The sequence below is a fragment of the Eufriesea mexicana genome, unplaced genomic scaffold, assembly GCF_001483705.2.
Source record: "Eufriesea mexicana isolate 0111107269 unplaced genomic scaffold, ASM148370v2 scaffold77, whole genome shotgun sequence".
Lineage (NCBI taxonomy): Eukaryota > Metazoa > Arthropoda > Insecta > Hymenoptera > Apidae > Eufriesea > Eufriesea mexicana.
Window position 1 is genome coordinate 122,266 of NW_016908244.1, and position 23,259 is coordinate 145,524.

The 23,259-nt window shown below is 40.0% G+C and overlaps 1 protein-coding gene across 1 annotated transcript in view; it reads right to left on the reverse strand.

Annotated features, from left to right (window-relative positions):
* Positions 1 to 16,324: 16,324 nt before the first annotated feature.
* Positions 16,325 to 23,259, reverse strand: part of LOC108554797 (MAP7 domain-containing protein 1) — a 55,484-nt gene continuing 48,549 nt past the window's right edge. The window contains exons 9-17 of the mRNA XM_017910191.1: positions 23,035 to 23,214; positions 22,160 to 22,467; positions 21,858 to 22,071; positions 21,666 to 21,787; positions 21,335 to 21,576; positions 21,117 to 21,240; positions 20,681 to 21,012; positions 17,092 to 17,348; positions 16,325 to 17,012 (exon numbers count right to left, since the gene is read on the reverse strand). Coding sequence (XP_017765680.1) covers positions 16,999 to 17,012; positions 17,092 to 17,348; positions 20,681 to 21,012; positions 21,117 to 21,240; positions 21,335 to 21,576; positions 21,666 to 21,787; positions 21,858 to 22,071; positions 22,160 to 22,467; positions 23,035 to 23,214 — 1,793 coding nt within the window. The 3' untranslated portion in view covers positions 16,325 to 16,998. The remainder of the gene's footprint in view (positions 17,013 to 17,091; positions 17,349 to 20,680; positions 21,013 to 21,116; positions 21,241 to 21,334; positions 21,577 to 21,665; positions 21,788 to 21,857; positions 22,072 to 22,159; positions 22,468 to 23,034; positions 23,215 to 23,259) is intronic.

Here is a 23,259-nt window from a genome sequence, read left to right on the forward strand (position 1 = left end):
AAAGTCTATTACGCAGCACGAGCTGTCACACGCCCGCACTTTCGGCACTATTATACGGCACTGAACACGCGAAACGCGAAAAAAATCAGCAAACTCGATAGAGGACACTTCACTCTACGGGGATAGATGGAAAAAATCCGGTCCAGGCACGAAATTACGAAGATCGAAATCAAAAGAGTCTATTACGCAGCACGAGCTGTCACGCGCCCGTACTTTCGGCACTATTATACGGCACTGAACACGCGAAACACGAAAAAAATCGGCAAACTCGATAGAGGACATTTCACTCTACGGGGATAGATGGAAGAAATCCGGTCCAGGCACGAAATTACGGAGATCGAAATCAAAAAAGTCTATTACGCAGCACGAGCTGTCACGCGCCCGCACTTTCGGCACTATTATACGGCACTGAACACGCGATGCACGAAAAAAATCGGCAAACTCGATAAAGGACATTTCACTCTACGGGGATAAACGGAATAAATCCGGTCCCGACACGAAATTTCGAAGGTCCTAGTCAAGAAATTCTATTACGTCGCACGATCCTTCATCCACTTGCATTTTCGGCATTACATTTCGCCACTGAACTGCCGATAATCAGAAAGAGAGTCGATACACTAGTTAGAGAAATGTCTAATCTATTCTGTTATGCCGAGAAAGCGTAATCGGCAATTCTAATCACGGAAATATAGGCGAAGAAAGTGAACTGTGTAGCATAATTTTTCTGGCACAAATTATTGTCAGTTTATTTCATATATGCATCATACCATCGAAGAGATGTTCACAATTATTAATCTTGATCTTCGTAAACTTCTTATAATTTCTTAAACTTGTGTTCTATTCGTAAATATTATGTTGAAAAGGTTACCTACATCTTCAATGGTACGAACTAATATCCGACACGTGATGTTATTTTTCTCAAATATATATTTCTTCAGTTGGAGTAATTATAACGTCAATCAGTGATATCACGACTTCAAGAAACCTTCGGAAGAAATCTTTAATGTTTCACTTTACCGCACGAGGATATTCCTCCATTTGTTACCGGTATGCCTGCTTTGCCGCCAACTGGAAGTTGGCTGCGGCCGGATATGCTACGTATTTTGTGGCGGGAAAATTCTGCGTTTTTGAAATAGCCATGCGTTAAAATATCAAACGATGTCTCTTATATTTATTAATACCAATGAAGCAAAAATAAATATATTTCTGTTATAAAAATGATAAATTTCTACTACAAAGACGTTATAAATTATTAAGATTAATTATAACGTTAGTATCAAACATATAATATATGATAATATGTATTATACATTACTTACATAATTTGATACATGAACATTGTGACCACCTTTATTGAACATACTTCTTGAAAACGTTAGTTTCTATTGTATACGTAGTTAAAACCATTTAGTCCGACTTATCCAAAGTAAGTATGTATCACTCGGTTATAATAAAGCTACAAATATTTTTCCTATTGCTAATAAGATGGATTTATGTTCAGTTTGAAGTATAATTATGACAAACTTAGAATGTTATTGTTAAAATTAAGAGTGATTAAATAGTACTTTTAGTAAAACAGTTTACCTAACTTGTGCTGTGATGGGTGGGAATAATAAAACAATAAAACAATATAAATAACTATCACACAATCTCTTCCCTTCTTTTTATTCTCTTAACACCCCCATAAAGCTTTTCATATTCTTTAACAAATTTGGGCCACTCAGTGATTTAGCTAGACAATTAGCATTCATTTCTTTATCTAGTGCATAACAAATTTATAAGTTCTTAGTTTTTAGTATATATCCTTTATATAACAACATTTTTCTATGTAAAAGCTTAGATTTAATTTTGTACATTTTTCAATTCAAGACAATACACACCCTCAAATATCTTATTATCCATTTCCATCCATTCATGTCCATAATTTTAGGATTATGATTAAACTATGACAAACATCCTACTGCAAATGAGATGTCTGGCCAGACATAAGTATTCAAATATATGAGTTTCCCTAATAATTCTTGATATTTGTTTATCTTGGATTAAGCTATAGTGGATGTATCCTTTCTTTCAGCAACTCCAATGTACTTCAGTATCTTGTCTGGAATCAAATCATGTTTTATTTTGATTTAACCAAATCTGGAGGTCTTGTCCCACAAACTCACCGTCATTGTCTGAACATATAAGTACTTTTCAACTTCTTGATAGATTAATTTTCTTTTAGTGCTACCAATATTTTTATTTCCTCAGCTCTCTGACTCTTTTCCTATAAAAGAAAGAAAAAAGTAATCACTCTCCAATAATCATCAGTAGATAAGATGTACCTTTTACCTCCTTTGGACATTGACTTTATTGGTCCAAACAAGTCTATGTGTTACAGCCCCATTCAATTTCACATAACACTTATTCTTCACCCAATCCTTTTCTGGTCAGCATATTCAATATGTATTATTTGGTAGATATCCTAAAAATATTTCTTTCTAAGTTTTTGCTTCAAGTTTGTGTACTAAACCAACAGACAATGCTAACAAATCTTTTCATATACCTTATGTTCGGCTTTCTCTCTTGCTGAACCTCATAAGGAGTTTTGGATGGTCAGCTAACTTTGTTCAGTTTTTTATATGGACAGCTGTACTCACTGCTTCTGCCCAAAAATACATTGGCAAATTTGAATGCATCAGAAGTGCTTTTGTCATCTCTTCGATGGATCTGTTCTTCCTCACAGCAACCCCATTGCATTACGGTGTCCTTGCTGGACTGAAATCATGTTTTATTTCTTTTTGATTTAAATAAACCTAGAAGTCTTGTCTCACAAACTCACCTCCATTGTCTAAGCATATAAGTACTTCTCAACTTCTTGACAGATTGATTTTCTTTAAATCTTACCAATATTTTTATTTCCTCAGCTCTCTGACCCTTTTCCTATAAGAGAAAGAAAAAAATAATCACTCTCGAATAATCATCAACAGATAAGATGTATCTTTTACCTCCTTTGGACATTGGCTTTATTTGTTCAATCAAGTTCATGTGTCACAGCCCATTATTTATGCTGTTTTTATTGTTTCCAAGTTATCACATAATATGAATTTTTTCCTCTTACAGCTTTCATTTGAACTCCTTCCTTTATATACATCAGCTCCATTATTCTGAAACTCAACACATTAGCGATGACCAGTAATTTTGACTACTGATATTAATATTCATTCTGTTCAGAACTACAACATACCTTTCAATCTCACCTGTATTCTCTATATCTTGTTGTTACAGAAGGTTATCACTTAACTTAATTTTATTTCCTTTTGACTGCCTAAACTATCTCCTTTTTTTGAACATTTTTTTCATCACCAAATATTTCTATCCTGTATGTCATATAGTTAGCTGATCTAGAATTTAATAAACATATCATACCTTACATATCTGTATTACCGCTTCAATTTTTCCTCACTAGAAAAAATAATTTTTGTCATCTAATCGCTCTATGCTGGTGATATTCCACATGTCCAATATGTTTCTCCTGTTGCACATGCCTGTTCATTTCAACAGAGTATTGTCTTCTTAAAACCAGCCTCTGCGATCACTAATAAAAGATAAAAAAACAATGTCTTATATCTTACAATAATTATTTTAAATAAAAATATCTCGTTAATTAATTAATTATTAGTATTTATTGCACGGAGTGTTCGAACTCTTACCGAATATCCTATTGATTTGTAGTTAATAACTATCTTTTATGCAACTAATTTGTAAATTACATACACGCATTATAAAAACAATAACCTTAGCAATATTCCCATATAATATATGTTCATATATTACTTCTTGTTTTGTTTATAATTAAATATTTTGATTGACAATCGTGTCGGTATTATCAAATCACGTACGCCTTCAAATAGTTATTAATAACAAGTTAATTATTTCTGAAAATTATTTTTGAAAATTACATGAGAATGTTGTCCAAAGTATCAGCTTCGCGATGCAGCTATAACAGTTCATAAATTAATCGTGAAAACTTGGAAATTTGTGATTTTTCACTACAGTGTCGTCTCTGTCTCGCTTGCATTAGGGGCATATTGAAGTTATATTTCGAAGAACAGGATGTCGTCGCGTTTACTCAGTTCTTTATGTAGCGTTGTGTTAAGGATTACACACAATAAATTTGGCATTAAAATACTGAAGAGTGATATGTTGTTTGTATAGGACTAACTATAATCATTGCTATCGTTATCAATATGGTGGAAAAAAAATAGAAACTCTCTCTTTTTATTTTTTATTTATTTTTCCTACAGTGAAATTTTTATAACGGATATACAAACGTTTTGAAGCAACGATACAGATAATTTCAATACACTTTGATGAATACATTATGGTCTGCTTAGGAAATATAACTACAAATAAATAAATAGGAATAAGCGATTTTCGATTAGGCGAATATAACGTTGACAGAAGGTGGTACATTGACAGTATTCCGAAAAAGTGATGTCAATTTCTATGGACTCTATCCATCAAAATTTCGGCTATATTTTATTTCCAAAGCTCAAAGGAACCTTTGAAAATTCACAAAAGGTATGAAATATCTTAAACTTTGTGCGTAACACTTAGCTTGCTATCGTTTTCCAAAAATTATTCTTTGGAAAACGATACCAATTACCAGGTCTCACCACGTGGAGGTGGCTACGCATCGAGACCCGACATGCGCCCTAATGGCGCATCCTACTGGCGCTATCCGTATCAAAGATAGCCTAATCTAACTTGGAGCGAATTAAATTAAAGTGACCTTACTGACACTATTTTATTTCGTGTCTTACAAAGGGAATTCGATTCGGTAAAATGAAACTCTACTGTCGCAACGCTAAGATATTTTCAAGTTCCCATAAAAATAGGGAATGAAATATCAAACACGCGAGCAAATAGAAAATCGCGACGCGCCCGAACGAGTTCGCGATTATTCGAAAGACCGACTAGCCTAGGCGATGTACTCCCGTGTACAGAGATAACTTCATACCTCGGCACCCTCCCGATCGGGCCTAGCTCAATTCCAGTCACTGTCGCACTCGCCAAGACTTACACGTGGACCAAGGATAGTCCCTGAACCAATGAAACTTCTAGTGTCAACGCGAGGGCCCTGCTGGGCGGTTGCCGGCCAAGACAGACACTTCGCATCCCAGCCACACGGGGTAGAACTTAATCATCCCTGTGGTCTAACCGTAGATGGTACTAGTCCGTCAGCCAGCATGTGCCCGAGCCCCAGTCGCGTACGACTTAGGCAGCGGACCGCCCCGTCGAGGTCAGAAGACGCACTGATCCGAGGGGGTCACCCTGGAACCCGATGCATGACGAGATTGACAGTGACTGGAAATGAGTGTCGGAGACGAGTCGTGAGGATGACTTACGAAGCATGTACTTATCGAGTACACGAGAGCACGTCGCGTAGGCTAGTCGGTACTTACGAACGATCGCGATTATCGCGAGAACAATTATGTTCTATTTGCTAAACGAGGGGGATAAGAAAATGATAGAGAATTTATAAATTTCGCTCCAAGTTAGGTAGCTTACCTTTGTACAGATAGCGCGCACATGATACTTAGTCTATGGATCTATCTTATGATTACTTAAAAGTAAACGCACGCATCGTTCATTGATGTGTCGCAAACAGAATCTTGAGAAACCTAAAAGCTAAAACAGAATATATTATTGTTAATATGTAGCTGAAAGGAAACGGATTAGTACGAGGAAACCATCAAGGATAATAACCAAATGGAACGAGCAAGCCAACGACGAGACCTGAGCAACATAACCAAGAGACAGAAACATTCCCACGGTGAGATATAAACATACCAACGAGGAAGCGCTCGAGTATTATACGAAATACTCGAACGCTCTAACGAAAACAAATCGAACGGAAGTCGTAAAATTTGTGGAAGGAAAGAATTAGCCAACGATGAGACATAAGTAAACCAACGACGAAGCATTCGAATATTGTACGAAATACACGAATGTTTAAACAAAGAGACAAATAGAATGAAAGAAATAAGATCTGAAAGAAGAAAAATAATTAGAACCTGAAAGAAGAAATTATGGTTAAATTATTTAAGAGAGTGGACAATGGCCACTGAATAGCCATTGATCTAGCCAACGATGATATATGAAAAATAAACCAACGATGAAGCATTCGAATATTGTAGAAAATACTCGAATGCATAAACAGTGAAATCTAGATTAAAAGAAATAGAATCTGAAAAAAAGAAGGATAATTAAAACCTGAAACAGAAAGAAAAAATATTAACGCGGACCCTCCGAAGTCGAAGAGAGAACTGGCTCGAGCCTGCACGCGGGCCCCTTATATAGCGGCGGCCGGCCGAAGATCGGCGAGAATTTCCGAACTTTACCGATTCCTTTAAAAGTTAACTTTTCGCTGTAATAACTAATAATTTATTAACTTTTTTGACTTTTATCGTTAATATACGTAACAAACTATTTGTTATTAACAATTTTAATTTGCTATTAACAATAAATTTATTAATTTATTAGCTTTTTGTAAGTTACGAATACATTTTAACACAAATACGTTGTTTGTTTAAGTAATAGCTAATATTTTATTAACTTTTTTACTTTTATCGTTAATATACATCGCAAAATATTTGTTATTAACAATAAATGTAGTAATTTATTAACTTTTTGCTAATTATTGATACATTTTCACGCAAATACGTTATATATACTAGTAATAGCCAATAATTTATTAGTTTCTTCGCTTTTATTATAAATTTACGTTGTGGACAATTTGTTATTAACGATAATAATTTGTTATTAACGATAAATATAATAAATTTTAAACTTTATTTATGTTTTTAGAATATAAATTTTCGTGATGTATTTATATTAAGTACTTTTATGCCTTAAGAAATTTGTTTCACTTTTCTAAAATGAATTTTTCTAGTTTTTAACCAATCAGGTCCTCGATGCAACGCGCATTCCAATTTATCACTGTTCCTCCAATCATTGTCTTGCTACTTGTTTCACGAATTCTGACAAAACCATTCTCGACGCAGAGTCTTCGTCTCGCAACGATTTCCACATCGAGTGATGCAGTCATCTCGATATACTTTTCTCTCTGGTCTTTCGTTGCACCGTCTGCCTTAATTGCCAATTCCGTATTTATCACGGTGCAAGTAGCCGGCGGTAGCGAGGATATGATTTTGTCGTTCCGAGCGACCCTATTTTAACTCTTTATACCGTTACGCCGGAAATGCGAAAAATGTAATTTAAGGTCGATTTCGCTTCCGACTCACTTTTAATTTCCCGCCACGGTTCGAAGCAAGGTTTATCACTGCGTTTCAAAGAGCACCGACGTCTACCCGGTGGAGGAAGATTTAGAGGCGTTATTACGCAAACGAATCTTCAGCAAGTATCCCAGCGAATTGCGTCTAAACTAAACCTAACCTGTTCCATTCCGTAGATAGACAATTTGTCTCGAATTGGAATCGTTTAACACAATCGGTTAAGTGCCCAACTCGTTTTGTTTGCCGTTCCGCTCAGGCCCAGACTCGACCGTCAAGTGGGCCCCTGGCGTCGGACGAGGCGTTCATAAAACTCGGAGATACTGTACCAATTGTTATAACAGGCATTCCCAAACGTTAGGTCCAAAGATGGCGAAGAGTTTAACACCAAAGGGTAGCACCTTTTAGTCCTAGTCTGGGCCGGTCCCTGAGGACCAGTTGGGCCAAAACGGAAAGTCTAGCACCGATTCCTGAGGACCGGCGTAGCACTTACGGTGTTAATACAAAGGTTGAACAACATTATCGACGTCGTTATAAAATTTCACCGATTTCTTCGACTTTTGACCCGGGGTATATTCGTGGCATCGAGACGCGGGGCTGTTTAAAAATCCATTATCTCACAGCGCGATCGGTACCTTACTCGTAATAGGAAACGGGAGTTAATCATTCACGGGATACACGCGATTTCTTCCCTCTGTGCTCGACTGCAGATGGACGAAAGCTGTGCGAAAGCTGTGCGAAAGGTGGGCAAATGTTGCAGGATTAATTGAAACGAGCTGTGTAAACAGGCAAGATGATTCGTAGCTGATGTCCGCGTATATTTCAGCTTTATCGAGAAGAACGGCCTGGCGTTCCGCGAATAACGCTCGGTTAATCCCGGCGTGCCGGTTTACCCGGCGCTGTATGTTGCGCGAAAAATCTTTTACAAACCATCAACGGCGCTTTTATCCGCGATTTTAACCACACCGATGGTATCGGCGCCGACGCGACACGCTACAAACAGGTGAGCGGGAAAAAAAAATTTCCACGCTTTCCTCGCAGAATTTTTCTCACCCCCGGCCGGCCGCGAGCCGCGCGCGCGAACATCGCGCGGAGAGGGTTGGAAACGCGGGGAGCGAGACAAACGAAGGTTGAATGGCCGTTTGCAAAATTATTGGGTAGAAAGAGGGAAATCGGGTGCAATCCGTGCGCGGCTAACCGCAAATGCCGAACGAATATATTCGTCCCTTTCTCCTTCTCTTTCGTGCCTTTATTCGCGTGTCTTTCTCCTCTCCCTTTCTCCTCCCGCTTTCCACCCTCTCGAATTTCCTCTCCACCCCGCCTTTCCCTCTCTCGTCGTTCCCGTTTCTCCCGATCTGCTCATCGGAAATCATTGCCACGCCGCCAATTGTCAGCTGGCGTGGTACAGCGGATTGGCTCAGGCGCAAACGCGTTATCTCCGTCATTCGAAAAGCAGCACGGTTAAAGGGTGGCTTTGATACTCGCCTCGTTTCCATTTCCGTGCCTCCATCGTTAACGGCATCTTATCGAACACTTGGCCGACTATCCGATCCTCTGGATTCTCTGACGTATCGTTTGTTGCTAAAAACGCCTTACATTCGTACGCCTCGTCACGAGAATACGCGTTACTTACCACGGTAAACGCCACGCCGATCCCTAGGGACTATCCGTTCGGGCCTCGCAGGTCCGTACGGCCGGGAGGGACCAACATGACGGCTAACTGTGGCGTGAACCGTGTTAAAGGCCAGGCCGGTTTTACGCGCAGTTCCGTTCGCGCCACAGTTAGCCGCCATGTTAACCCTTCCGGGCCGTACGGATCGGTGAGGTCTGAACTCAAAATCTAGCACCGGTCCCTAGGGACCAATCTGGCGTTTAACGCGTTAAATATCGTGAAATCACGCGTGCAGCGACAGCGACTGATAAAACAGGACGTGTTTACAACTCACGACGAAACGGACGTGGCTTCACTGTCGCGTCTCGATCCTGGGACTAGACTGACCGACCCCAGGGAGGTCCCGGGAAACCAACGATTCTAGCCTAAGGGAAAAGCCACGCTAGTGTTTCCAAGTGCCCAGGACAGAGGCTCCTAGAGCTTAAACCTGTATCGCGTCCTTGTTTCCCACGTTGTTATTCCCGTCCCGGCTGATTTTCCAAATCGGACGTACAGGTTCCAGTCGGACGAGCGTTTTTCGATAGCCAGGTGTCACGGTACCGTTTACGGTTCCGTCCCTTCGGGCACATCCTGCGAGTAGTTTTATCCCCGAACTTTTTCTCCCGGCATAAAACACCGGCTTGGCAGGAAGAGGGAAAAAGGAAGCAGAGGAACAGGCTCGCGAAAGGCGAATCGGAACGGTTTTCATATTTCCCCTTTAATATCTCCGCTGTTCCGCGTCATTGTTCTCTTCCGTCCTCGGCCCGCCTTCGATCGGCCATCGTTCTCCCGGCCTGCTCATCGGAAATCATTCCCACACCGCCAATTGTCAATCGCCAGTAGCCCGGATTGGCTTCCATCCAATACAACTAAGTTCCCCAGCCGATTCTGCGCGGGTACGATCGTGTTATCCGGATTATCCGGAAATCCGTCAAATCGAGACAATCGATGGAACCCATGGAGTCTAACTGCTGGAGACGCGTGAATGCTCGAAATGGAGCGTGATTCGTGACCCGGAGGTGGCGGTGAATTAATTGATCCGGCCAATTCGCGGATTAAAATATTTCCCTGAGAGCAAATTGAATCGGCACGTCCGCTTGTTTTGTCGCCGATTTAACCGGCGATCGATAGCCGTGGACCGTTCGCGTTCAAGAGAGGGTGCGAGTAGCCCCGAACCTCTGACAGAGCAGAGATAGCATTGTGACTCGTTATTGCCACGATGAAAATGAAAAAGAGAGAAAAGGGCGGGGGGAAAAAGGGAAAGAAACGAAAGGAGAGAAAGGGTGGGGAAATGGAATGCGGATCCATTAAAAAGTTTAGACGCGTTCATAAAGCGAGAAGCGAGAAGGGGTTCGTTAGACATTTCGATCAACCGAACAATTAATGTTTCGCTAACCGCACCGCTGTCCGGAAAGATAATTAAACGGACGAATTCACGCGTAATGGGGAAAAGTTGCTCGCAGCTTCGTCTCGCGCGATCTCTGAACGCGATATTTATCTTATCGCGTCTTCGTGGCGAAATGGATCGGCAGGAGGAACATTTTCGTGCCATTTCCCAAAGTTATAAATACCTGCGCCAAATTGCTATTAATTTGTTCGCTCTACTTTCTCGGCAAACGTAAACTCAGCTCTCGTTATCGACTACGGATATTCAGAGAAACACTCGCGCGGTCCGCGCCATCGATCGTTTCCCCTGACGAATATTTATTAAACGAGAACTCGTGGTTTCGCGATTCCATCGGAACCGGAGGATGGAATCGACGAAATTATTTATGGCACCGGGAATAGTACAAGCACGCGAGCAAGCTGGTCCTTAAGCCGTGGCGCGAGGCAAATTTATAAGTCGGCGAATAAAGCGTAAATCGACAGGGAACAATGGCCGATTTTACCCGCGAAGCCTTTCAGAGATTGGGCCGTTTGCCCGGGAATTCTTCGGGAAACGTTCAGCGAGAATTCCTGGTGGTCGATGAGCAGGATAACTCGTCCCTGAAGTGCAGTAACCTCGGCAGAAGAGTCTCGGACCCTCTCTAGCATCGCAAGAAGGTCTTATGACCCGTGCAAAATGAATGCATCCCCTCACAGGTTGCATCCTTTTCATCCCCGTGCGGGCTTTCCGCCATTGAGCCAGCCGCTAAATCGAGCGTGCCTGTAAAACGAAATACGAAATTTCATTTGAATCTTTCGCTCTCTTCCTCTCTCCGTCCCTTCCACCCTATTTTCCTTATTTATTCTTCATCTTTACCGAAACAGGGAGCAACGGCTCGATAAAAATATTTACATAGAGATTGCGCCGCGGGAGCAGAAGTCGGCAGAGTTGCCTCGCGTGACACCGTTTCCCTTTTTCCTCGGCCTTTTTAAGGAATCATCCGAAATAAACCGAAAGGTTTACTCTGGGAACAAGCACAGAGCAATTAAAACGCGTGTCGCGCGACTGCCGTCGAAAAGAGTGTAGCACGGAAAGCCGAGCAAATAGACAAATGTATTTTCCGATGGCAAGGGAACGAGCGTGCAGCAGTTTCGCCCGTTTCAGACCTGGAAAACATCCCCCCCTGATGAGACGATGCGGTTACCTCGGTTTCCTCCTTCTGCCTCCCTTTTCGCTTTCCTTCTCCACCCCGAAACCGTACTTGCGTATCCCGAACAGGTTACAAACGACGGGCACGGTATTACAAGCCGCAAATTACACCCCAACCACCCTCGCTGCCACGCGAATGTGCCAGCCCAAGACTGCTGGATTACACCCCTGACTGCGAAAGCTTCTGCTTCTGGAATACCGCCCTGCCCTCGCCGGCAAACGGAACGATCCGGGTTTCCGAGATAAATTAGGGCGAAGAATATTAACTGTCGTTTGCCAGACAATTATCGGGGCCCGGTAATGCGCGAAAACGCCTCTCGTTTCTACCTCTCCGAGTATACCAGCCAGACGGCTTCGAGCCATCATTCGAACGCTCGCGAGGACGCGCCTCGAGGAACGCTGTTAAATTAAGGGTCGAGGACGTTATTCACCGGATAGTCGCCGCAAATATCTCTCGAACGTTATGAATATGAGAGTTCGACCAGGGGTTTCGCGAAGATAAATATGGAACTTAATCCCTCGTGTAAAACGACGTGGCGAATGTAGTCCTGCTGATCGTATATTACAGTATCCAGCAGCTGCTCCTTCCGCGTTCGCTCTACGTCGAGAAAGTTGCGGGAAATTCATTACGGAATTACAGCCACGGATTTCCCAAACGATGAGTTACTACGCTCCGCGGCTCTCCTTTAATCGCCCGGATAACATCGCGTTCCTGTCCGATACTCGCGAGTTTGCCTCCGATAACGAGGATAGATCGAGGACCGGCTGGATCTAGCCCGGCTCGAAATTAGCCCCGAGTCTTGTACAAGGAACGAGTGTTCTCCCGTGAAAAACCACGAGGAATCGAGTTTCCGCGAAACGCTGCAGGGTCGTGTTTAAGGCAGAGCCACAGGCAGGGAAACGTAGTCGTTGGGCAAAAATTACGTTGCGAAGGAGGCGGAAAGTTTTCCGTGTAATCTCGCGCTGCGGTTTAATTTTCCGGAATTATGCGCCCGCTGGAAAACGCGCGCGAATCCTCATTTTCCGCCGGCGATCCTTTTCGCCTTTTCGCTCTTAATAACGCCGCACAGAGGAAGGCTCGCGATATTACGTTGTTCCGTTAATTAATTTACACCGAGCAGAGCACCGAACGATTTCGTAGGCCCGGTGGTCTCGCAGAACGTCGCGGCGCAAAGAAAAATCGCGTTTAAACCGACTTTTACTTACCTTATCTTCGCGGAGCAGCGTGAAATTACGCGCGAAACTTTGCCGCATCCCTTAAGCGATTACGCGTAATAGCACTTTCACATTACAGCTACCAACCCAGTCAAAATGACTGGTCCCAGAATTTTCCGTTCTGCAATCACCGAACACGTACACCTGCTTTGAGAATAAAATTGGTATCAACTCGTATTAACACGTTGACTGCCACGCGCATTTTACGTGGTTTGCCCATGGCGCCAACGTGAATATTTTATTATGCCATGCATATTACGTTGAAATATTATTTACAACAGATAAGGTGAATTGTATAATCGCGTTTAATGTATTTTCCGTGGTGGGGGTCACCGGTGACCCCCGCGGCGCTCTAGACCATTTTTGCCATTATCGATTGTTTAAAAAGCGACTCGAAAAAATATTTCAATTCTCGATTTTAGGATGAAATTAGCCATGTATTTAGTGAAATGTTCTGTTGACGAAGATTGCATTTCATCGAGCAATTACGTACAGAAGAAACGTCGTCACGAGTTTGAAAAGAAACCTGGAAGTGTGCGAAATGTAAGGCGATTTTGGAAAGTGTGCTATGAAAATAATTCAAACCAGCTAGGAAGAATGAGAGCAAAGAATTGCACTAAAAAAGTAGCGACATATTGTGCCGACTGTTTTGGTTCACCTTTTCTTTGTATAAATAAAATTATTTTTGAATGTTCTGTATGACATTAATTTCTTCGAACTATTAGAGTAACGGTGGTATTATTTAAAAATTTATCAGTATCGATATTTACTCTAATTATGTATTTTTACTAATGGTCGCGTCGCCGGTCATCGGTGACCCCCATGGCAGTCAACGTGTTAAGAAAGAACTGTAATCAATATATTCGCTCGTATTCGTCGTACCGCTCAAAATTACTGTAATCTGTGCACGATATAGTTAGATACCCATTAAAGATCGGTAGTTCTAGTGTTAATTTCGACGTAAATTTTTCTTCTCTCTTCCATCCCGGCGTGAAAACTTTTGGCCGCTCGCGAGAGGCAAGAAACATCTGCTGGAGTTCTAAAATTGGAAGAAATATCTTTGACATTTCGATATTCGGGGGTAAATTGGGAATAAGGAAGATGGGGGGTGTAGATAACCGAATGGAGAACCGTAAAGGTGTGCCGAGGCACAATGGTTCGGGGGCAGATGCGAGTAATAGAAAGAAAAGAGGAAAACAGGAGAAAATAGAGAGAAAAGGATGATAGAGAGGTAGCGAGTTTGGGTGAAAGATGGTATTCCTATGGATACCATTGCACGACGTATGCTCCACGTGAAACGACGGTATTCGTCAAACGGACTGCGGACGAGGTGGCACACGGGGGAGAACGCAGGGAAAATTTCCACAGAAGAGGACATTATTTTTTACGAGTGTGACACCCCAGGGATGAACCACATCCGCTATGTATACCCGTAGGTGTTCCATATTTTATACCCTGTTGCTTTCAACGCGCGTTGCATCGCGGATATAGCCTGCTTCTTATGCTCGGAAACGAGAACAGATGTTGTACATATTTTCGCGGCAATGAATGGAAAAACACGCAACGACGCTCGTGTAACTTTAAGGGCGTTTTGCGCAGCCTTAAGGGCGAATTACGACGCGAAGAAAGGGGTACCCCCGCGAATCCACCGGGGGCACGATCGTGTCTCTCGTCTTTCGAGCTGCTTTACGGCGGCCATTGTAACACCTACGTGCGTGGTGCAAACGCGACGAAGCGGCAAATCACGATTTATTAAATAATGTCTCTTTTTATTTTCAATATTAAGTATTTATTACATACAAGCATTTATACAATACGAAGTATTTTTAGACATGACTGATGATATTTAGCATTCTCAGTATTCGTATGTTTAGAAACATTTGTTCGTATGTATTGGGATTATTATTATTGTTATTATTATTATTATAGTTATTATTATTACGTGTCCTTATAGAATAGTTTTAGTTAGACCGAATAGAATAGTTTGAATAAATAAACTCGATATATAGCCATTGCATAATTCTGTCTCGGAAAGCAACGACATAGTTTCATGGTTAAAAATAATCGTCGTGGAGTATCGAGTTGTGATACGTAAAACTGATTCGAATTCCCCTCACGGTATCGTAACTACGCGCTTAAGAAGCTTAGGCAATTAAAGTGTCTCTTAGGATCGTATGCTTCTGTACAGCAGTGTGCTACCACTTTCTCGATAAAAATACATATCTTTTTTTTTTTTTTTAACCTTTTTCTTCTTTGTCATTAAAATATTAATTCTTAGGTTTTGCGTAATAGAAATCATTTTGGGATACAAAACACTGCGGCATTACATACATATATGTGCTCGAAGTCCTTAAATTAAACAATTTCGAGGAAAAGAACCGGTAGCAAGCATGCAGCGTGAAATTCTTTTAAATCGATCGCAAATAGAATATATGCGGAAAGAATTTAAGAGAACTCCTAATATTGTACGTAGCACAAACATGAAAAGATTATAAAAAAACCAAAAAAAAAAAAAAAAAAAAAAAAAAAAAAAAAAAATAAAAAAGGAAAAAAAGAGGAAACAAACAGTACATGAAGTTTGTATAGATCGATGATATCGTTTCAGGCATGTCGATGACTTTTCTATGTATATATATATATGTGTTTTTTTTTCTTTTTCCTTCATTTCTGCTACTTGAAAATCAATTAGGTAGAATTTATACTTTATTACCCTTTGTATAAACAACCTCGTAGATCAGACAATATCCATCTGCGGTTGCGCAGTGTTGAAACACAAAGCATGCTAATGATATTGATTTTATAATAGTATGCCACAATAGTAACAAATAATTCATGTCTTAGACACCAATTACAATATGTTTGCTCGATAACATCAGGCTTTAAAATTATCATTTTCTATCTGTATACTAGTATGATACCACTAGAATGAATAGCCACTACCATAATGGATAACGCAACGTGACCCTGACAAATTTTGCTCGTACAATTTTCACAAAATATTTGGCGAATCTGACATTTCTCGCTAAAATTTCCATTACAATTATGTTAATGCGTTACTTTTTACTGAAACGTGTAATCGTACACTTGCATTTCGCACTCTATCATAGCTAGTGAAACATCATTTACAAAGTAACGTAGCTATCGGTTTCTTATTTCGTAAACGTAATGCAGTGGCTATTTCACAAAGCAATCGTCGTCTTCGTCATCGTCGTCATCATCACAGCTAGAAAATTTATGTTAGATTCGCGAAAACGTAACAATAATGAAATCTAGTGGATACCTAAAGTACCAATATTAGGTGAGTTTTCTAATTAAAAAACAGAGAGATAGATAGATAGAGAGAGAGAGAGAGAGAGAGAGGGAGAGAGAGATAAAGAGAGAGAGAACAAAAAAGAAAACAAAAGTAATAATAGTAAAGAGAAAAAAAAAGAAGAATATGATAAAAACAGTAAAATTGCTTGACTAGTGAGCGCACGCCCCAAAATGTAGTATGGAAGAAATGTGTTCCTTTTTTTTTTTTTTACATCATATCTGCAGAAAATCTTACTAGGTATGATTATACATATATTCGTTTTCTATACTCAAATTCTATAAGGTAATATTATACTATCTCTTATGTAAGGACAATCATTGGAGCTTACCTCCTACGTCATTTTGGCAGATATAAGTTTCATACAATATTTCAACCAATTCACCATCTTGTGCTATGTTTGTCAAGCCGTTTTACACGTTCGTTTACGCATAAAGATTTCATTGTACCGATTATTCGCATCGTCAAGTTCGATAAAATCTCGTTTCATTGAAATCCTCGAATAAATCTTTCTGACCGCGATATACGTTACAGTATGGGCGAGAATTACGTGTGAAATTAATTTAATGAAATTTAATACAATAAAATATATACGCGTATTTCAAATCAATAGGTTATAAACAGGCCTTATTCCCTTCAAAGGTCCTCTAAAAGATTAGATTTATATCTAATAGCATACTATAACGGACTGAGTGTCTATTTGCTGTTACATAATATTATTAATTAACATTATATATTATTTTACATTTCCCGTGACGTTTAAGGACAAAGTAGTCTTTCTTTTCTTTTGACGTAGTGCCCCCGTTCTCTACTTAGGTCTCCATTTCTACACATCGATAGCGCTTATTTACATTATCTCATAAATGACATCATCTCGAATATTGTACCTATTGCTCGCTGTAAAGCAACCAAGGTATTTCTCAATCCAATCGTCCTTCTTCCTTTCACCAGAATGTTTAATACGCGCGCATTATGATAAAAGATCTGCAGATCAAGAACAAGTGGTATTACATTCACATCGTACATCATATCTCAGTATTGCGATAGCAATACGCGCACGTACCTGGTACTTGACTATTATCTTGTGGTTTGTTGTTGATAAATGAATCCTGGAACGGATTTACGTTTGCATTAGCAGCGGTAGGCATGTACGTGTTGGCCATTGGAGTGAAAGGTATAGCTGCTGGATTTAGGTTCGAGTTGAGGGTGTCTTCGTTAGCCAAATTGGATGTCAGTTCGAGTATTGGACCACTACTGCTATTACTGAGAGAGTCGAATTCCGTTAGGTCTAACAGGTTGTTGGTCACGTTGTTTTGTTTGCTATAAAATCAGCGAAAGGAAACATACAAATACTAAATAATAGGCGATTAACACTAGGTACTACTGCATCAGCGCATTGTAATTTTTAAGATGAAATTACGGTTACTAAATTGGTTAAGCCAATTGCAGAAAATTCATATACCGAATACTATCTTACTAGAGTTAATATGTACAATACTCATACAATCGTTTGTTAGTAACTATTTTCCATTTCTTAATTTAAAATCTATAGTTAAAGTATCTAGTGTGTCTAAGGAATGTCAACTGATAACAGAGGAAATAAAGAGTTAACAGCTATGTACCGTTGGCTGAAAGTCTTCAAATCGTCCATCATATATGAAATTATAATTACAAAGAGTTCCTCGGCAACGAACGATTATCCTGAAAACTTATCTTACAATCGACTCGATCACAGTAACGATATTTAATCTCGCATCAGCACTATTTTCCTGACTAATGATATTCTGAAAGGCAGCTACTTTGATACTGCGAAGCAGCTAGAAAAAGCATTTGTATTGCTTCCGAACTTATACAAAATTCTATGGCATAACGTAAATTGTATGAAACACAATTAACATATAAAAGAATTTCCTTTTCTGATAAAATTAGTAGATGTAGATATATATAATACTACCATACAGCAGGTTTCACATTTCTGATCGTTTGCGATTATTTCGATCCGCGTGGTTTCCTATTTTCGATTTCCCTTCATTCGTATGTAGATAGAATACGTTTGAAAATATTCATGCTACAATTTTTTGGCATAGGTAACTTCCTATAGGAACTGTGGAATGGATTGTGTGAAACATATTCATTTATACAACAAAAGAATAATTTCAAAATGTGTGAAGGTCGATAGTACATAGCAAAAGTAGACAGTAAGTTGACACGTACTGCTGGATGATATACAACACAAACATAAAGAACATGTACAAAGTAGAGCAAAGAAAAGTAGAAGCCACACCATATTGATACAATTAATTCACAACATGCATTGATGGTAATAAAATCGGCAAGAAGAAACGTTAATATGAACATTGTACTTAAGGCATACACGTCGAGCTTGAGTGGTAAACTAATTGGAGGAAAGATAAAGTAATAGCTCATCAAAGATGACACACACACACACTGTATACTGCTATAAAGTTGTATAAAAAAGTAATAACATCTGGCACAGTGTATCTTTGATAAGCTTACGTGATAAAATTACAAACAAAATTTTTAGATGAGTCATTAAATTTATGCTATTTATCTTTCTTTACATTATGTACACTGAATTTATTATTGATTAGATGGTATTTAACGCTATAGCTCTGTTAGTTTAACATTTCCATGCTTCGTATAACATTACATGTTTTATGCCATTAAACGTATTACTAAAAAGAATCGGCGTACAATATAAGTTAAATTTCTCATTATTTCTTTAGACGTCTACCTAAAAATAGTATATTTTTAACTAGTATGATATCGTAACGTCCCATATACTTTATTAGTTATTGGTATAATCGTGCGATTAGGTGAATTTTCAATTGCCATAAATTTCTTTTCTCTTATATTTGTCAACCATTGCTCTGACTACTTTTGCAATGTACAATATATGTAAAATCGTTTGCATTATAATGATTATTATAATGAGTTTATTATAAAGCATTTTTTTACCGAGCTAAATGGAATTTTATAAGCGATTCCATCTGACATGACTCATGGAAAAGCGCAATAAATTTTGTTATTTAAATAACTATGTATAGTGTACATATAGCGTAAATATATTCTCAAATTTAATTTTCCGTTATCATACGAATACCACAAAAAACATCTCAAACAACAAAATTCATTATATACATATTAACGATTACTTCTCAACGTACCACGTGCTTTTATATTTTGGAATAAATATATAGGATTATAAATTTTAACATCTTTCTTAATTGTTTTTCCTTAGCAATCAAGCAACAGTACTTCACTATATTTTATTCTCTTCCTTTTTCTTAATTTTTTTTTTTTTGTTTCTTTTTTTTTGTTTTCGTTTTAATTCAGATCATATATTATGCCTATTACGTGCATATTTAATGTGGCACATCTTTTTCTTTCTATTATATGTCCCTTTAAAAAACAATGTTCACACTCTAGCCATTTCACTCATTGTTTTATCTCTATTGGAAAAAGCGAGAATTACGATATAAAATAATAGTACTAAAACCGTGGCAACGATGACGCAGGATTAAATGTAGATAAAAAGCAATATTATAGATAATAATTTGGAAATAGATTAATTGCTACAAACTTCAAAAGTTGTTATTTATAGATCACATAGCATGTGCGTGTCTATTAGTTTATTGTAAATCTATAAACAACCTTCATCGCATAAATGACTAGAGCGCAACTTTGAATCATTCGAGATACAAAGTATTTTATATCTGAATTAAATCAAAATTCGAGAGTACATTCACTTTTTAAATAATTACGAATAAGATTCCCCTCGCGTGTTTTTCTACGTTACTACTGGTACGTACATTCGTGACACTGTAGTTATTACACGTAATGTACACTCTGTTTCGGATTCCTTATATTTTCGTTCATTTTTTGTTCGTTTTTTTCTTTTTATCATAGTTGCAATACACATTTTAATGTCATTTTTAAATTATATTTTATACGACGGACACGTTCATGTACATTTATGAACGTCACTAAAAATCAGTCGGCATTTTTACGTATATAATGGCTAGTATTGTGCAATTACTCGTATTATATTAATTACATTATTAGCCATAATTTTGCTCTCGAATGGAACTACAATCGATTTTAGCAGATATACGACCTCGTACTCGTATCGCGATATTTCTACTACTCGTATTCGCAGAGTTCTAGATAAAATATGTATTTAGTAGAAACAATGCTCTAAAACGTTTCCTATTTATTCTTTTTGGGTTAAAAAAATTATTTCGTTCTTGAAAAAATATCTCTTACTCTATATACGACGACGGATACGTCCCGAAAGAAAGAGAGAAACGAAATAAATATTCTAGTAAAGTGTTATGAAAGTCCCTACTGCGTGGGGTGTGTATACATGTGTAAGGAGGTTTAACAGTGTTCGATAACGCTAGTCTGATATAAGCCTTGCACGGGCATTCATAATATTATTGTCGAAACCAAAATGAACTTACAATTCTTTGAGATGCTCTTCGATGTTATCTTTCGGTTTTTGTTATCGATGTGAAATCCAGTTATATCTTGGATTTGTTTTAATGACGGTCGGTAAGTGTCAGTATGTAACTCTTACGTTAATATAAATGTTCGTTACAAATCTGTAACGTTGAATTTGATATACTTACACGGTGGCATTATCCAGTGTAATTGATTGACTGTTGATACCGTTTCCGTGATTTGTATGATGACCATTCAGTTCTCCTTCCACATTACCCTGATTATTATCCAATACAATTTTACTTTCATTAATGCCGTTACTATGCGTGCCATTATGCACAATGTCCGTAGTAGTATTGTTTTCCGTATGATGAGCTCGCTGCTCTCCGCTAATGAATTGTTGAGTCGCTTCGGATATCAGACTGGCTGTCATTACATCTTCGCTTTTACTACCTGGTGCTGTTTTATTTTCATCGTTAGGACTGTCTTCTTTCAACTTATCGCCTTCGCCACTTTCACCCTGCGAATTACGTAAACACCAACGTGAACATTTCTTTCGCGAGCAAACGGTCAATCGACGAGCATACACAGAATTAACTATGACTGACGAACGCGCGACTTTACCTTTGTCGGTGTGTTATTCTGATTTTTGCCCCGAGTTCTAAGCATAATCGCCTCGACGCGCTTACGTCTAGCAAGTCTCTCTTCCTCTTCCTTTTTAAGACGCTCCGCCATTTCGATCCATTGTCTGTAACAGGAATATCGCATACCGTGTCGTTAAAGGAACCAGGAGAACAGTGACGGAACAATAACGCCGGGTCTCAGAGAAAATATCGGTTAACCTTTCCGCTTCTTCTCTCGCTTTTCGCTCGGCCTCTTCTTTCTCTAGTTTCTGACGAGCCTCCTCCTCCCTTTTTCTCCTATCCTCCTCCTCGCGACGTTTCGCTTCCTCGATCGCCAGTCTCAGTCTCTGTTCTTCGGCTTCTCGAGCTGCATCGGCCAAACGCAGCGTTTCCTCTTCCAAGCGGCGTTGCTCCTCTTCCTCGATGCGCAATCTCTCAGCCTCTAAACGGGCTTCCTCTTCCTGCAAAACCATATCTTTACGAAATCTCTTCTCCTCGCGAACAATGCAAATCTTTCCTACACAGAGAGGCTATCTGAAAACCAGCGTACCTGTCGTTGGCGTTCAAGTTCGGCCTCCCGTTCAGCCTGTTCCCTGGCTAATCTTCTGCGCTCGGCTATAGCTGCCTTAGCCTCCTCTTCCGTGGTGATCCGGATCTTGGCTATCATCGAGGCTGCAAAAACCATTGGTCAATTTCCCAATTCGTATCCCGATATCCCTCATACCCGAGATGTCCAGCTTACCTGACATGTCCACCGGTTCCTCCGCGATGTTCTCCGGCTTTGCCTCGGCTTCCTTCTTCGGGGACTTGGGCGCTTCCTGAGACCGTACAGCCGACTGGTTCTCCTGGTTCAAATTAGACTCGTCCTTCGCCTGCTTGGTCACGATACTCGGCTGTTCGATAATGGCCGGCTTCTTCGCGTCTTCGCTACCCTGCTCCGCGGCGTTTATTTCTTGCTGCGATCAATCAAGCGAGTGCAACGCGGATCGGTGATCGGACTGTAATCATCGCCTCGAATTTCGTTCGTCAATGAAAATTAATTACCTGCGTCTTCTCGGTGCCCTGGTCTTTCTTCTCCTCGTGCTTGTCCTCCAACTTCGGGTCCTCCTTGCCGTCCGATTTTATTATCTCCCCGGTGCTGCCGCGGATCAACGGAACATTCTCAACGCCGGGACTCTGCAACGGCGTCGCTTTCGGGGTTATCCGCGGCGAAGCCTTCGCGTTCTTCACCAGCTTCTCCGTCGGCTTCTTGATCTCCGTCGCTTTCGGCGTAGACGATTTCTTTGGAGTGCTATGGACCTTTGGCAGTGGCGGCTTCGAATCCTTCGTCGACTTCGTTTCGCTCAGTAGATCTGTACATCGCACAAATTCGTCACTCGTTGCTGCGGCGCTACGCGTCGTGTGTCTACGTACACGCGGTATTTAAATGTGCAATCTCTACAATCGTATCAAGAGAGGAAGGAGAACTAATCAGAAAAAAAAACAGAAAAAAAGATAAAACAACGAAGATAAATATAAAAAAAAACGTGTAACTGATGGAAAAAAGTATTTCGCTCGACACTGTCAAGGAAAATTTATAACAAAGCGCAAATTACGAAATTCGACGAACTGACATGTTCGCGAATTAAAACGGGAGAAAAAAGAGAGACGACAAAAAGAAGGCTAAAAAAAAAGAAAAAAAAAAAATAGGAGAAAAAAAAGACAAATGAAAAAAATTCGAAAGAAAACGAGTCGCGGGCAAAGTGTCGGCAAACAAAGTCCGGGTCCAAGTATCACGGGCCAGAAGAAGGATCATCCTTCTCGTCGAATGGTTCCGCATGTTGCCGTGCGAAACGAGCCACTCGGCGTGAGCCCGCGCGCGGTCCCTTCGTGTGTACACGTTTTTAATAACAAGAGAGTATTGAAAAAGGCATGCTCACTGTGTCGTTCTGTGACCGAAACACCGGTACCGGCAATAGAAGCAGGTCGCGGTCGACGCGGGGCAGCTGTACGGGGACGCAGATTGACGTTACTGCTGCCCACACTGCTGGCGCTTTGCTGACTCATGGAGCTGTGCGGTCGTGATGGGCTGTTGGGTGTCACCTCCCCGCTGCGGATGCCTACGCGTACCCACCCAAGGTGAACATCTCTTGATTTACGTGTTT